Source organism: Crassostrea angulata, chromosome 7, assembly GCF_025612915.1.
Source record: "Crassostrea angulata isolate pt1a10 chromosome 7, ASM2561291v2, whole genome shotgun sequence".
NCBI lineage: Eukaryota > Metazoa > Mollusca > Bivalvia > Ostreida > Ostreidae > Magallana > Magallana angulata.
The window spans coordinates 57,494,978-57,511,322 of NC_069117.1; the positions used below are offsets into that span (position 1 = coordinate 57,494,978).

General features: G+C 33.4%; 1 protein-coding gene across 3 annotated transcripts; it reads right to left on the bottom strand.

Annotated features, from left to right (window-relative positions):
• Positions 1-1,096: 1,096 nt before the first annotated feature.
• On the bottom strand, positions 1,097-14,062 carry LOC128155180 (snake venom metalloproteinase ACLH-like). Of its 3 annotated transcripts, none has more exons than XM_052816766.1 (17): positions 13,581-14,057; positions 10,015-10,202; positions 9,555-9,644; positions 9,280-9,412; positions 7,781-7,961; positions 7,339-7,417; positions 7,176-7,253; positions 6,908-7,059; positions 4,620-4,654; positions 4,394-4,499; positions 3,047-3,229; positions 2,771-2,930; positions 2,546-2,665; positions 2,398-2,449; positions 2,088-2,204; positions 1,672-1,818; positions 1,097-1,299 (listed from the first exon to the last, which is right to left on the bottom strand). In XM_052816766.1, exons 1-17 carry the CDS (start codon positions 13,699-13,701, stop codon positions 1,112-1,114), a joined length of 2,130 nt encoding a protein of 709 aa, XP_052672726.1. In that variant the 5' UTR covers positions 13,702-14,057; the 3' UTR covers positions 1,097-1,111. The 3 variants fall into 3 exon arrangements, with proteins under 3 accessions (XP_052672726.1, XP_052672727.1, XP_052672728.1); XM_052816767.1 differs by lacking the exon at positions 13,581-14,057 and adding an exon at positions 11,099-11,176; XM_052816768.1 differs by lacking the exon at positions 1,672-1,818 and having other exon boundaries at positions 13,581-14,062.
• Positions 14,063-16,345: the final 2,283 nt, after the last annotated feature.

The window sequence follows — 16,345 nt, forward strand, 5'->3', positions numbered from 1 at the left end:
AGACTACATGTACATGTATATTCATATCTTTGAGACGGAAGAGCTCTTTATAGAAGTATATAGGAAAATATTCACATAAAGATCGGGAAGTAAGGTGGGCAAATTCCTATAATAGGATAGGTAAGATACTTTATATAAATTTTTTTTTTAAATTAAAAATTCCAACTTATATGATAATTCTTTTCAAAATTTGTTGTGCGATTTATGGAAGTAGTCTTTTCTGGTGTTCGAATTGTCAAATGTAAATGTGATTAAATGTTCATTAAATCAAGATGAAAGGAATTTAAAATATCATATTTTTCTTTCTTCTTTACTATCACACAACTTGGCACAGAAATAGTATTCAAAGTTACAGTATTGTCGTAGATTCATGAGTTTATTTAGCATTTTAAAAACATTAACATAAATGTTGGAAATTTTTAACTAATGTGAACTAATAATAAGATAATTTGGTTTCAGAATATGATTAAAAATATGATCTGCCTATCAAATTATATTTCTATTAGGTTTTTAAGCTTTACATAGAATTGTGTGAAATCACTAAAATAAGTTTTTTCTGTCTTATTGAATGTTCAATATATTAGCTTTTCTGTCAATTAATATCTTTATATAAAGTCTTCATAATATGTAAATATCAGAAATATTTTAATATTGGAAGCATAAAATAATTATCAAAATTTAAGAAAATTAGATGAAATGCGGGCTAAGCAATATCAATTTTAGTTTAAATTTTTACTCCAATTTAGTAGTATAAGATGATAGACATTCCGACATGCTATCATTTCATTAAGAAATAGAAAATTCATATTTTAAATTCGGTAGCACCCAAATACAATTTTTGTGCGTTTCTTTGTTTGAACAAAATTAAATAAATTTGAAATTGTGTTTTTCGATAAAATAATAGGCATAAATTTATCTTATTCCCCCATGTTTTAAACCTAAAATATACTCAATGATATTGGTCAAGGCTAAATATATTATTTAAAAAATTTTAAGGTAGATCAAATGAGTATGCATGTATTTTAAGTACATGTATGCGTTTTACAATTACAATAAGCGTTGCTGAAATCAAATGAATAAAAGAAATAACGCTTAATTCTGGGTATATAGTTTATTTCTTTAAGTCATTCCATGCTTGGCAACTTCCGCAGCAATGTTGTTGCACAATTGGTCTGTCACACAGACCGTTTTTGGCAACAAACACCTCACAAGGCAGACTGTTTATTCTGACGAACAGATTGTCTTGACAGTTCACAGGCACAGAACGCGTGGGCGAAGGCGGCGTGGGCGCATAATGAACTGAAAGTGAAAGTAGTTGCTTAATTAGAGCCATCTTTTTTATGATACATTGGCCTACAAAAATTTTCTTGAGCGTAGTATTACATTATGAAAATCGTTAAGTTACAACAAGCAATCACATATATGAGGAATAGTTCAACCTAGTAGACGTAAAACTTATTCCATTATAAAAAATATCAATGTTAACTCTTTCTTAAGATTCAAGTAACCAGAAACGATTATATATAGAAGCAAAGTAAATTTGAGCAAACTCGGATTATAAATGATTAAGCTCTTGCCTCATACAAGGAGTAAAGTTTTAAGCTCAAGCTTTCATTAGAAATGCCTGGTTACACATCTTATAATGTGAGTTAAACCTTATTATATACTCACTATGTTTTTTACAGCTGGCGCAGCAAAAGTTCTTGACATTAGGATCATAATTGCATATCTCTTGCGTATATTTAGCAATAAATTGGTCGCATTTTAAACCGTTTATTAAAATTTTAGAATCCCTGCAAAAATCTTCTTCGGTAAAATCTGAAAGAGAAGAAGCGCATGTATAATATTAGCCATGCAATACCGAGCCAAGCATTGCAATAAGATACACTCCAGTGGTGAAACAGCTCACTATCTTAAAGCAAGGATTGATTAAATAATTATTTTTGACCCAAGCAGGCGTTTTATAGGTAGCAGTATGGTAAGTGGTACATATTTTCTAGAGATTTTGTAATGGTGGCAATAAACTTTATCAATGACGACCACACGTGATTAACGTCACACGTGACTGGCGTATATCTACTACTCACTTCTATTACAGGATTGGCAGCATCTCTTATAGAATATTGGATCTTGGCATTGCATGGGCGTGGCATCCTCCTTACACGAGGCTCTAGGCGGTGGGACGTCCGGGAAAGGACAGTTATCTACACAGAAATTTACGTCTTAAACAAAATAATCAGCAAACAGTAAAGTTTTAACTAAGTTTCAAAAACTTACGACGTATATGTACCTCTATCTTCTCCAAAATAACCTAACTACCTTCTGTCTTTTATTTCAATTTACAAATTGAACTTTCAAATCAAATTTCTTATTAATAATAATATTTTTCACAATTACCTGGTACAGTGGGAGCTTTTTCATCTCGAACACACTTTCCAAGTTTACACCACTGCAAAATCAAAACATTTCATTATGTTACTTGGCATATTTCTTTTAATATTTTATTTCTGTAATGTTGTATACATATATTTCTTTTGGTACCTACTTTTTTGTCTCCACATGAAGTTCCCATGGCGGCTCTTTGTTCACTTCCGGTTATACACATTTTCCTTCCGGGGTCAAAACAGTACATTTTGTAGCACATTTCGTCAGTTGTGGCAGGTGGCTGTAAATATTGTGGTTAATATTCAATTCACAAATAATATTTTATCCTTATAAAACGTGAGAGAGAGAGAGAGAGAGAGAGAGAGAGAAAGAGAGAGTTACTTACACACATAAATGATTCGTTTCCGTACAACTGCCTACACTGTGTATGGACGTCTTCTAACTGTCCAGGTGGAATAGTGAGATAGGGCTTGACTACCATTGTAGCGTACGACGGACCTGCGTCGTCTGCTAAACAGTTTCCCTTTCTACGGAAGATCCGGGCCCTACAAATTAGATTTATCATTCATGATGGTTGAAGATGTTCACATTCTCAAGGTGTTTCCGTTTTACATTTGTTTTAAGCTTTAATTTTCCAAATTTAAAGACACTAAAAGTATACCTTTGTGTCAATAAATTAACATGGTCTTCCATTTGAGCTATGGAACAGTCGGAAAACTTAAAGCTGTATTCTTTGGTTTTTGAATTTATAATCGCCGATGATGGTGCCATGATGTAGTTAAGCTCACGTGGACAATGCGTGGATACAGGGTTGTCGTCGCCATCATGGTAAATTACTCCCAAACTAAAATACAGATGGGTATTGAAAACAATAATATTGGCATTGTCAATGTGTTACATATTTTACACACCTGCTTACACATTTTTCTTTGTACAGTAACTTATTTGTAAAGTTCTTTGACCCTTATTATGAATAAAGTAAAAAAAATCGGACTTGGAACCTAAACTTCATGGCAAAGTAATACATTAATGTAGCCTCAAATAAGTATATCTCAGTTCAACAATAATCTATTTATATAGTACATGTTTATTTCATAAATCGATTTCACATCAGTTTAATTTGAAAAAAAATGAATTGTTAATTTACGAGATTATTGGTTACAGTGTATTTCTCAGCTAATCAGTCGCCATGTTCTGCGCAAATGCTTTGTTTAAAATGGGTGTATCTTTAGGCCATTTTGACAGAACACGACGGCTGTTTCTGTGATGTTAACCACAAACGGTGGCTAAATAGACCATAATCTATGTATATGTATGTCTAAATTAGCACAGAGTGCACATCTTGTTTCTGAAATTAACACTTCAGCGTATGAAAACCGATTAATCTTGCTACACCATTATATTCCTTGCTCTGGCCCATTACTGCCAAGTAATTGGTAAACGGTGCAGTGGGGAATGATATGTAAATCTGTTGTGGTATAAACCGTGCCCGAGACTTATTAAAATGTAAATTACAAATAAAAATTCTGGTCACCTCAGAGTCTGTTTGGCTCACATATGCAATGTCAACATGCCACAACAAGCTAGTTTAGTTGTCAAGCATCAAATTTAAACGTACAAAAATGACACTCCGGGGTTTGTTTATTCTTATAGTTCGGCGACAATAAAGCAAGGAAGAACTATGAAAACGTTGTTTAAGTTCCTGAACTAAAATGTTGCATTGTCTTTTGAAACACTCATTTTAAAGCTCGCTATATGATTTTAGAAAACTGCTTATGTGTGTTAAACTCTCCCTTATAAACTTACGACCTTTAAACTAATTTCTTTAATTCATTTTTTTCATCGTTTGTATACTGATATATTTCTTGTTTAACAATCCTATTAAAGAAGACCATTATCACATTATTTGTGAGCACTTTTCATCTTTTAAGGCCTTTTATCTATATGTGACTTTTATTTGAACACTTGTTTCCAAACTCGTGAGCTGTGGCTATTTTGAACTACTTACTTGTGTCCTAATTCATGCGCAGCAATTCCAGCGGAGTTATATGAGCCATGGTCAACAATGACAGACGTGCTCATTGCGGTACAGATACCACTTAGGTAACTCGTTCCTAGAAAATAGACACAAAGCAAATTAGTTTTCTGATGCTTTTTTCGCCTTTACTCAGTACTTAAAAACATATTTTCAATGTCAATCAAACATTGACAATTTGTAAAGGCTGTAAATGTACCTAATATGTATCCTCTTCCATTTGTAGCATCGTACCTTAAAAGAAAAAATATATAACATTTACATGTCAGAAAAAATTATTTTTTTAGAAATACCTGAAGAAAATCCATTATTGCTTTACAAAACATCCTTGATTTGCTATTTTGTTTAAGTTTAAACTATTTTCAATTTGTAGTTTTGGACTTTTTAGTTCCTTCTATTAGAGTTTAAGTATGGACTATCCAAATGCATCCTATCATTAAGTTTAGTATATATATCCATGTATAACGTAGTTTGTTTTTTTCTGAAACATTCCTATGTCCCAGCAGCAGACTTAAATTGATTGAGTTGTGGATTATTCCAATGTATTTCTACGTTTCTGTTTTATAGTGTGAAAACTGAAACACTTGACCATTTCTTTCTGCATTTCAGTTTAAAACTGAACCACTCCTTTAGGTTTCTGTTACATTAATTGCGTTTCGAACTATTCCGTTGTATCATTATGTTTTTGTGACATGGTTTGGGGTTTGAAGTTTTATCATGTCGCAGTGTTTGACATGGCGGTCTAAGAATATTATGCTAAATACCGAGATAATTCTCCTCTAATGGGACCCTAACGACAGCTTTGACAATGCCCCCAAAAGAGATCGTTTTCATTACTATTTTTAAATGAAACTCTCATTAGACCAGTTTTGATTGTTTGTGTTTGTTGGTTACTGGAATTAGACCGATTTAATGTTCCATGGTCCCTATACATTGTAGCAATGTTTAATGATGTTTATTTTCTGATCATATATGTAAACCAAAATCTTATTCAACCCTCTCAAAACATGCAAAATAATTACAATTTTTAACTTTTTAGGATAATTTTGAATGAAAGTTTGGCCAGATGAATTTTAATAATAACTTTATTTAGTCACGCCGTTTACTTTTAACAAAGACTTAATCCGATTGTCTTAAAAATGGTAATGGCATGTTGATTGAGAGGCATTTTATGTCGACGCAAGTAAAGGAATCATACAAAACAGGGATGTTTGGTCTTCGTCTTAAATTCTTGACGCCACGAGTCTTTGGTTTTAGGATTTGGTTGGTTGGGGCAAGGGTCCTTAAACAACGTTGGACGTTTCTCTCTAAATCATACGTTAATCAGACAGGTCAATGTTCACAAGGAAAATACTTCCTTTCTGTCATGCAAATTAAACCCCCATGATGACATCTGATAGACAGAAATGTTGAAGTTTATTTCTTCTGGTCATTATGTTTCGAACTTTGAATTGTAATTAACATCCATTATTAAGATTACCACGAAATGACAACAATTAACAAGATATTAGGAATTAATTATGATAACGAACAGGTTAAGGTCTTAACATAAGTAAAATTCCACTGTCTCAAACTATCTATAAGAAATGTTAGATTAATCTATGCATGCAGAATTAGCTAAAAAATGTGCAATAAAATATTATTTTATCATAGTTTAAGTTAAACACAATTATATAGACTAAACAGGGATTGAAAGACAGGCATATTTCTTATCCCTACCTTACAATTACAACACAGTTTCAATTGGTCTATAAAAATCGTCTGCCAAACAGCAATACTTGTACGTAGAATCAACTTATAATCTAACAAATTATATGGGATAATGATAATTTCTCAAGTAAATTTGACTGACCAAATCAACATATTCGTATTTAACGGGAACTAAATTCTGTAACACTTTCAAGATTCTACTGATATTGGTACAAATGTTGAAGGTTTCTTTTGGCAAAGTTATGATTTGATAGGAACTAAAGCCTTTGTCGTCAAATTCAAATTTGAAGGCATCCCTAGATGGAACTGAGCTACTCAATGGTGACTTGATGGGGTAATTACACAACACTCTGAATGACAATTGGATGTGTAGGTCTTAGGTTGTATTAAATGTCATCCTCTCTCATAGCAATGTCAGGTGATCAGGATCACGGACACATCCACGTGACTGCGAGAAAAAGCTGAGAGAGGGGGTTCACAATGTGTATTTATAAATATATGTGTACATGAATTTAGAAGCAATGATATTCGGTTACTAAAGCGTATTTCGTCGTAATTTTTTACGACCGTGGTGACAACTACGTGTTCGAATAGTCTGTCATTTATGCAGTAATTATTTTCTCATTTTCCTATCCCTGATTATGATAATCAAAAGATGTATGTTAATAATAATTTCTTTTTTATTAGTCCAAAGCCAATATGTACATTTAACGAAGTTAGGTATGAAGTCTTTGTTAGCACATAATGCCAGTATATATGTATCATCGGTTAACTTACTCAGTGAACAACATAGCGTGGTCGTGGTGTGGTAAATCCTTTTTGGACTTCAGGAAGTTGGTCAGCCCCAGAAGCGTGGAACTTCCGTCCACCTTCGAGCGCCTGTCCCCTCCCTGTCTGTACGTCATCACAAACGGAAGGTCGCTGGCATTCTGTAAAATCAGGAAATACATCGGTCAATGTTAACTAGCCATTTTTTACGCTCAATATTCATTTGCATTTCAAAGGTAATAGTGTGAGAATCTGTGATTTTGAATGCAGTCTGTACCTTTGCGATGAAGAAACCGGCCAGACGAATAGAGATGGTAAACCCTGTATTGTTGATGGAAGAGTAACGAAGGTCCATCTACAACATTCCAATTCACAGTCAACTAAAGGATAAAACAAAATTCAGAATCAAATAACAACACATTACTGAGTGACCAACTCACCCCGTTAACAATGTGCGCAAAGTAGTATTTGAGTTTTGTCATTGTTTCCAGTTCATCACCGCCGTGTCTCTTGTAGAATCTACAACATCAACAGATTTATTACAGTCTTATTGTCCGACATAGCTGGACATATCGTAATATTAAACCTAGACTCGTATTACCACAGACTATTTCTTTATTCGATTATTAAAAAACAAATAGTGAGTAAAAGGTCGTTCTGAAAAAAAGTTATAACTGTAAATAGTACATGTGATCTGTTTGATAATTAAACAGAATAGTCAGTTCAACCTTTGATTGGTACCCGCGTTTTTTGTTGTAACTAAATGGGATACATACTTTTGGTATAAACAGTAACTGTTACTTGTGCTTGTTTCTATTTGGATACCTACTTTTGGTACAAACTGTTGTCGATCAGCACTAGTACATCTATTCAGATACCTACTTTTGGTATAAACTGTTGTCGATCAGGACTAGCACCTCCACCACATACGGGCGTTTGGTGTTGTAGTTGACGTCATGAAGCATGTTGTCCTGGAAATCTTGGAAGGTGTGTCTGTCTGAGATATGTACCATCCGTCTGTCCATGTATGTCATATCATGCCGGTTTGTCGACGAATGCCAATCTAACAACAAAAAAGAGAGAATTAGATTTACTTAAAATGTGATTGTTACAATGGAAATAATAAGAGAATTTTAATAATTTTACTTGTGAGAAGTTATTTTTTTTTTGGATAACATATTTTAGGAAATATATTATGGTGGGCTCAATATATACACAAAAAATCAAAATAGTTACTCAATAGTTACTCTTAATATCCACTGAAAATGAGTTTACCTAACTCGTGTTTTGGTTTGAATTTAATTTTCTACGCAGCACTGTTTACTAAATGAGTATATATTAAAACTTAAAATAACTTTATCCATAAATAAAATTGCATTTAATTTTCCATCCTAAGTTTCATCTGCATTGATAATTCTTGTATAATAACGTTTTATAACTTTTGCAGCAGTTTAATTATTATGTAAAACGAGATCGTAATGGTTTTTTTTTATAGAGATCACGTGGTTATGGTTTACAGATTCACACAGTGAGCTTACTAAGCTTAAGGTAAAACACCCCGTATTAGTAAGATGTTAATATGTCACCGGGACGGAGGGAGAGTGATTTGTCCCTGTCAACTATACCTCCAGTTGGCACGTTTTAATTTAGCTCGTTTGTTTTACAAGATTTATTTTAAGGACAATGTGATTTTTTGTAAGTTTGTCGTTGCTTCATGACAAGTAAAATTATGTTAATTATAGCAAGGAATGGAAACCAAGGAACAAGGCCTACAGAATTATATGAAAAAGGTCCGTTTGTTTTATGTTCTAAATTAAAAAGAAGATGCAATTATCGTTTAGAATGATGGAAGTCTTTTGTGAAAGCGATGGTCTGTTGTTTGGATACAGACCCACTGTTCTTACGTCTATGTAAGATAATATGTCATTGCTTCATGTATGTGTGGCAAGCATGTCATTAGAGAGGTGAGAAACTGCAGGACAGTCCGTTAATGCTTAGTGTCCGTCTATACATCACACCAAACTAGTATCAAACAAGATTCGTGACAGAGGCAACAGATTTATACTACGGGGGAACGCAAACAGGACTGTTTTTATTGTTTACGTACGGCAGATGAAGATTTAACGAGTAATTGTGGGAGGAGAGGAAACTGTCCCTCTCTTACTTCTGTTGTCCGCTGACGTCGTCATAAACTACTGTCAAAACCGGTTTTTTTTTCTATTCCTTGAGTAGATCTTGTTAACTACCAATTATTCATTGCAGAAAATATGTAACTAACCTTCACAAAGGACAAGAGATTCGTTCAAACGACCACGCATTCTATGACCTTTATAAACTAATGAACAAGAGACGGAAGGAGGAGAAAGGGATATTATTCTTACTGTCCAGGTACTGGCTGTTGATGTACGAACTCCTCTTCATAATCCTGTGGTTGTGGGCGGGGGTCAGGCTGTGTCCCAGGGGACCATTTGGCTCCAACACAAACGCGTCTTTTCCGGAGACCAAAACGCCTTCCTGAAAAATCATAGAAAAATACCATTAGTACAATAATTCACTCAGTTTTATGAATATTCAAGTAAATTTGATTTCAGGCCACGGATCTCTCTACCGATAAAGGGGTTGGGGGAAGGGGAGGTTGAGAAGGGGTTTTACTCACAAGTTGTGTCTGTGTGTTCGTTGGTGCCGTGCGGTCCATTGTGATTGCAAACGCCCCTTGTTTATCGGTAGTGTGATAGAAGGCAATATCCTGAAACAAAAACAAACAGTTTATTAGTTCGCATTTCATTTATTAGGAATTTCAATATTAGGTTAGTCGGGTATTATACAATGTTGGCATAATCACAATCAAACTTTTGTATAAAAACTAAGTAAACTAACGAAAAACAACATACTAATACAAATATATTTTAATTTTCTCCTACAATACCACGCAGTAACGTTTAGTCCTCTAACCTTATATCCTCATAATTGTGATGTACAAATTATTATCGTTTTGATTTTCGATTTTATTTTTTTTTGGGGGGGGGTGTAGATAAATTTCTTGATTCCCTGCTTATTATAACAGTTTTATGATGTCAAGTAACATTTACTAACAAGAGACTTTGTAGAAGACTTACTTGTATATTTCCGTATTCACAAATAGTAAAACCCTGATCTATGATACAGGAGGGCACGTTGATGTTAATGTTGTCGTTCCGTTTGAGTCGGAGGGTTTGGATTTCTGGAATTCCGTGAACTGTGTATTGCACATGTCGTGGGTGAAGGTTTCCTATGTGCCACGGTATATTTAACGTGTATGTTTGTTCTACAAATAAGAAATTGTCTATATAGTAAATCCATATTACAAAAACAATGTTAAAACATATAATGATTCTCTAATTTTGCAATGTCCATTGACAAATGAGGCGCAAAAGTTGCATTTTTATCATTTGGATGACATTTTATTAAGAGATTGTCAGACACTATTAGACACCATTAACGGTCCATGGCATTTTTTTTAAAACCATTTTAACGCCCCCCCCCCCCCCCCCTTGAATATACACGTAGTTTCTCTTTTCCTTTCAAACGGATATTCTGAGCCGAGACGCCATGATGTGAATCCCCTGGGGATGTAGGTCTTTCCCTTGATGTTCATTGGGCGGGGTTCTCCGTAAGACAACGTCACAATGCCCGGATCACTAAACCATCGATGAAATACTCATAAACAAGGGCCCAAATACCTAGTTATTACCCATTTATTGCCTCAGTGGACATTTATGTCTTATCAAAATATGCTTCAAATGTATATTTCTCTCCATCTTTTCCTTCAAATACCTAATTTACAAAGATCTAGTTTATTTTTTCCATTTCGCGAGATCGAATACACAAGCAATTGTAAGCTTTATATGTTAAGATAATTTTAATTTCTCAGAACTCTCATTAATATATTTTACTAAAAACATCAAAAAAGGAACATGTCCAATAAGAAATCAACATATAGAAAACAACGAACATTTTTCTCAAATATTTGGTCATTCTAACAGTGTATACAATTCCAGGTTTTACCTCCGAATTAAGTATATTTTTACAAAAAAACTAAGCACATAGTACATTGTGTCGCCAAATTAAATATTCACATCTAGCATATAAAATGACGCCTCTTAATTATACCATAACGCAAGCACAAATATATGTATACTAGTATACAGGTGTTATATCTACCTTGTACCCCAGTCTCTGAGGTGAAACAGAGGAGACAGATCAAGCCACACACCCGTGCCCATTTCAACATCCCCAACAGTCCCCTGATTTTTTGTTTATAATTTGGAGGTTATGTCGTTGGGGAAACTTTTGTGCCTCATTACCAGAAATCTATGGCCGTTGGTTCACAATCGACCCTATTTCTGCATATATTTGCATGTTAATGACGTACAAAATTTAATTAATAACCGCAAACATATATAAACGTCTTATAATCTTCTTTAGGAATTAACAAGTTTGACAGCTATAAATTCGCTTAATAACAATCTTAAGATTCATTAAACGTATCCCAATATCCTCCCTCAAAATATTGTTTGATACGGTTTCTCACACCTTTCATAAATGTGAATAAATTTTTATATGCCTTAGCGTTTTTCTTGTTACCCAATCGGTGGCTTTAAAACTCGCATAACAATTTTAATATATTGAAGTTTCGGAATAATTTGCATTTTTAAGTGAGGTGTCTTAAGGTACCTCACTACACCTAGACTCTTATTTAAAGAGATCGTGACGATGTATTAGATGTTGCTGACACAGTTCCTATTATACCAATCAAGCAGAGGATCCTCTTTAAAATTTAAAATTCAAATTCAAAAATTTTGAAACTTAAAAAAACTTTTTGTAAAGAAAATACTTCTTAGAGAATTATGAAACTTTAATTTCCTGGTGTAGCCAAAGATAAAATTTGTTTTTCGTTTCCGTAAAACATATTCGTTACGTAATGCAGTTATACTCGTATGAATGCAATTAAGTCATTTTTGTTTATTGCAAATTAATTAGTGTTTTCAATTAGTAATACACATTATGTCGTGTGATCCGACATGGTTACATAAGAAGGTCAATAAAAATAACGGTTTTGTAGGACAGGTCTCGTCAACTGCTGCATATCATTACGTGTAATTCACTGTTACATGGTCTAGCGTGCAACATGGCACCATTAATACAGACTAATGAGTCGTTTGTTGTTAGCATACAGACGTGCTACAAAACAACAAAATACGACTGCAATTTATTAATGTCTTTTTACCTTTTTAACTTCCTGCTCATCATCAAGATAGACTCGCAACTTCAGCTTTCCAAGAACTGGATATATTAACATTCATATACATTAATACTGACAAATTCGTCAGAAAAATGTGATAGATATTTCATAGTTTAGTTGAATATTGATCTTAGACAACGTTTTAATTAACAATAAATGGTCAACGAAATATCCTATGCAAGACTGAAGACAGTTTGACAAAGACTTCAATTTGGATTGTTATGACACTAAATGTCTGCGTTCATGAAGCGTAAATTTCACTTTACTTTTTTATTCTATAAAAACTTTCGCAGTACTTAATACAAAAAATGCCTAGAGTGATTTTGATAACATGTTCTTATTTGCATTTGTGGTACATTGTGTCACTAGAGCGGTGTTAATGTGTAGTTGATGACTTATGGCGGAGTTTATTTTTGAGATGCTTCAGGACATTAGAGTCGATATGAAGAAAGTATTTAAAAGATTTTGAAATAATCACTTTATCCAGGCTTTATATAGACAGTAGACCCCAATCTTTATCATACTACCGGTCTTCTGAATTTGTCATCAACTTTGATGTAAGACAAAGCGGTGTTTCTATCCCTGCCGTATTAAACTCTAATTTGTCTTATCCTTCTATAAATGTGATCAATCTTTCTACATGTTAATACGGTGGTCAAAGTCCTTAACAATTAAGTAGTACATTATACAAAGTAAGTTACCGTGGCGGTCCCTAAGAAGAATATCAATGTTTAGAAAACATAAAAATGTCTTCTTCGTATTCACATTTAATCAATTTACTTAAAGTAAGTCACTCAGTGTTTCAATCATGTAAATGGTTTTTTGTGGTGTGTTAATGACTTCAAAGAATCAACCAGCTTTATCTACCAAAATCAACTCCTGTTTGCAAAACGACAATAAAAGCTTTGGAATATATACTGATACTAAATTCTCTTCTTGAGACTTTCATCAAGATACGGACACAACAGACATATAAATCCAATACTAGTATACATATATTTGTTACAAATCGCAATGTTTACTTGTAAATGCACGATTAAAACAGAGAGGAATGCGATACGAATATTGGTCTGTCTGCCGTGTGTTCGATCTCTACAAAAATGATATAAAAGCTCTTTACGATGAGTTCACGCGTTGTTTGGTGTGTGTGTTGGTTTGGTCGTCATTGGTTTTGGGACATAATTGGCACAAATCTATCACGATATGGACATAAGATAGTTCATGCATTTGAAGCGTCTCCAAAGGCTAGCAAACGCCGCTTACCTAGGTTCAAAAAAGCAATTTAGCATACCGATTCCAAATTAATTCATTTCTTTTAATAGTTTTTATGACGATATGCGTGCAAGTTATTGTTCATTGCAGCTTTTTTTCCCCCAAGCACCAATAAAATATTCCACATACCTTTTTCGTTTACATGTCCCGCAAAAATTAATACTCCATAGAACTGAACAGTCAGAATAAAATATAATGCTGTATAGATTGGATTTCTGGATGTGTATAGATCTCGTTTTATCACAGACATTTCGTTAGGTCAAACATTCAAATTCCAAAAAGTCATAAGGGATCAAGACAGCGGTAAGTGTCTACTGAGAACAATCGTCGGCAAAATCCTGAAGGACCGTCTCCTCCAAAAACAGTCAAAGGCTTGAATCACAGAAACAAAGAAGACCCAGAATAAAGAAAACTTTCTAAAATCGGAACAAGAATTCAACTCCACACCAATTCTACGGTTAATGGCTGTGGCTAAAGTTCTGGTCCGGATTAGAATGTCTCTTTCTACTGATGATCTCACAAGGTTCTAGAGTGGAGTTAGCGCTTCATCCATGGTCTCTACATCTCTCGTTCTGGCGCGGCTGTCAGATGGTCTTGATAATAAGGCGCTTGCACTGGACTGATGATTAAACGCCGTCCTAACCCTGACAAGCGGAGCGAGGCCGGAAGGGATTTGCGTGCGCGTGTGTATTTTAATAAATAGATCTACAACACAATACACATTTTCCCTTAAGCAAAAACTTTCACTTTTTTCTTTTTTTTTTCATTTTTCCGCTTATATATAAAACGTTTAGTATTCCCTAATCGTTTAAAAAATAGTTTAGTGTTTCGTTGAAAATATTTTTATTTTATGCGTACTAAGCATGTTGGGTTTTTTGTTTTTGTTTTTGTTTTTTTTGACAAATATTTGATTTTTGATATGAATAATTATAAATTTAGCACGATCCATCTTTCATTGTATAACCAAATAGAATGTTATTTGATATGTTGATAAGAATAACTTGTTTTGCCTCTTATTTATGACATATTTTTACATCGATAAATTGAAATAATATCTATTATTTCTATTAAGTCTATTAAACCTTAAACTACAAATGACGATTATATAAATTGTTGTGGAAAAGCATTTACAAAGAGGTCGAATATTTTAATTTTTTTATTGACCAATACATTTAAAGTCTATGAACTCTTAAAAGTAAAATAACGATTATTATTAAGGAGGAAAATACTTCCTGAGAAATTGTATATTTTTACTTACTTCTAGGAATTTTTTTTTTGGAAGTCTGAGTCCTAATTAAATTAAAGTTAAACCCCTGTCCCATCAGACAGCATTTATTTCTAAAACAAAAGCCAATTTTATCTTAGAAGTAAAATGTGTCAAAAAAGACAATATTTTTAATTTCATTCAGAGCGCAGACAGACCAATAATTTCTCTTCTGTTCTTTCAAGATCATATTTATTAAAAGTAAAAATAAACTGCCTCAAACATTATAATTGGTTTAGTAGCGTGATTGTTCCTAGCATTGGAAGGCCTGCATCTGTTTTATTAATTAAAATTTGAATTGCAAGAGACTGGCTGATTTTTTTAATTGTTAATTGCGTAACAACCTAGTATAGAGATCGAGGTGTTGCCAGTTGATAGATATATACATATTTTATTTAATGTAAAACTTTGAAAGAAAAAAATAAAACCATAGAAAGTTGTGGCTTTGTCAAAATGGTCTTGATTTATTAATAAGATTCCAAAAATAAATCCGAATCGGTTGCTTGGAGTAATTTAAATCTTTCGACATTAAGAAATACAGAGCAATAGCGCAAATTGTATGTAAATAATGACAAAATAACCTTTCATCTGAGATGCCAATCTCTTGTTAATGAATATAAATGAAGCCTTTGGTGGCTATTTTTTATCTTCTTCATTATGTGTGTCATGAAACATCAACAGTACATCAACAATTAACCAATTATCTGCACAAACTTCAACATTTACTTCTTAATTACACCAGTTAATGTTATCGCATGTATACATAAATTGTGTCAGAAATATACCCTTAGCTTGATTTCAAACAAGCACCTGTTCGGGGCACCGTTTAATTTATTGTTGTGAATTTGTTGCAACAAAGAACAAAGAAAGTATCTGCAACCCAGTTATTACGATTTGTATTCATTACCATATTGCAAAAATCTTAAAATAATAAAGAACTGATCTCAACTAAAGAACTTGGTAACAAAGTTTCCCGCACAGAACCATCCTCTCGGAGACTTTCAGACATTGGCGTAGATTTTCTGGGGATTTTTAATGCACTGGTTGATGAGTACATTAAGGGACATGTTTATCAGGTTTGTTAATTCTTATCTGAGTGAAATGAACCAGTATAGTCATTTATTATGTTAACACAATCAAAATGTGCTTTCTAATTCGGTGTTGAATTATTAATCCTTAGGATTGCATCTTGTTTTCTGAAACAGTCCGGAAGTATGTGATGCGTTGTTTATAAGTACACCGTAAATAAATGCAGATATCAATCTTCGAGAAAAATACCATTTTAAGAATTTAGGCTCGCGGCAATAATTTTGAAACAGGATGGGGCTTGGGTGAATGCAAGACCCATCCCCTCAAACTACTGTCCTTTGCAAAAAATTTGATTATTGGGAATCAAAATTTGTCATATTGTCATACAAATTTTGATTCCCGATAATCTAAATTTTTGTAAAGGACATTACCGCTCAACTGTCAAAAACACTAAAACATTTCAATTCTCGCTGTTGACATTGCTGCTCCAGTAATATAAGGAGACGGGTACCGATAATGTGATAACGGTGTTGTATAAATGTACTTCATACTCATACGGATGTCTAATTTATTTCAGGATTATGCCCAACAGTTAAACCTT

Excerpts from the sequence above, each read along its gene's own strand:
- LOC128155180 (XM_052816766.1), bottom strand. The coding sequence starts at position 13,701 with ATGTCTGTGATAAAACGAGATCTATACACATCCAGAAATCCAATCTAT. Across the intron at positions 7,060-7,175 it reads CCGGTTTCTTCATCGCAAAG|AATGCCAGCGACCTTCCGTT; the intron begins GTACAGACTGCA and ends CTGATTTTACAG. Across the intron at positions 2,450-2,545 it reads CTTCATGTGGAGACAAAAAA|TGGTGTAAACTTGGAAAGTG; the intron begins GTAGGTACCAAA and ends TTGATTTTGCAG.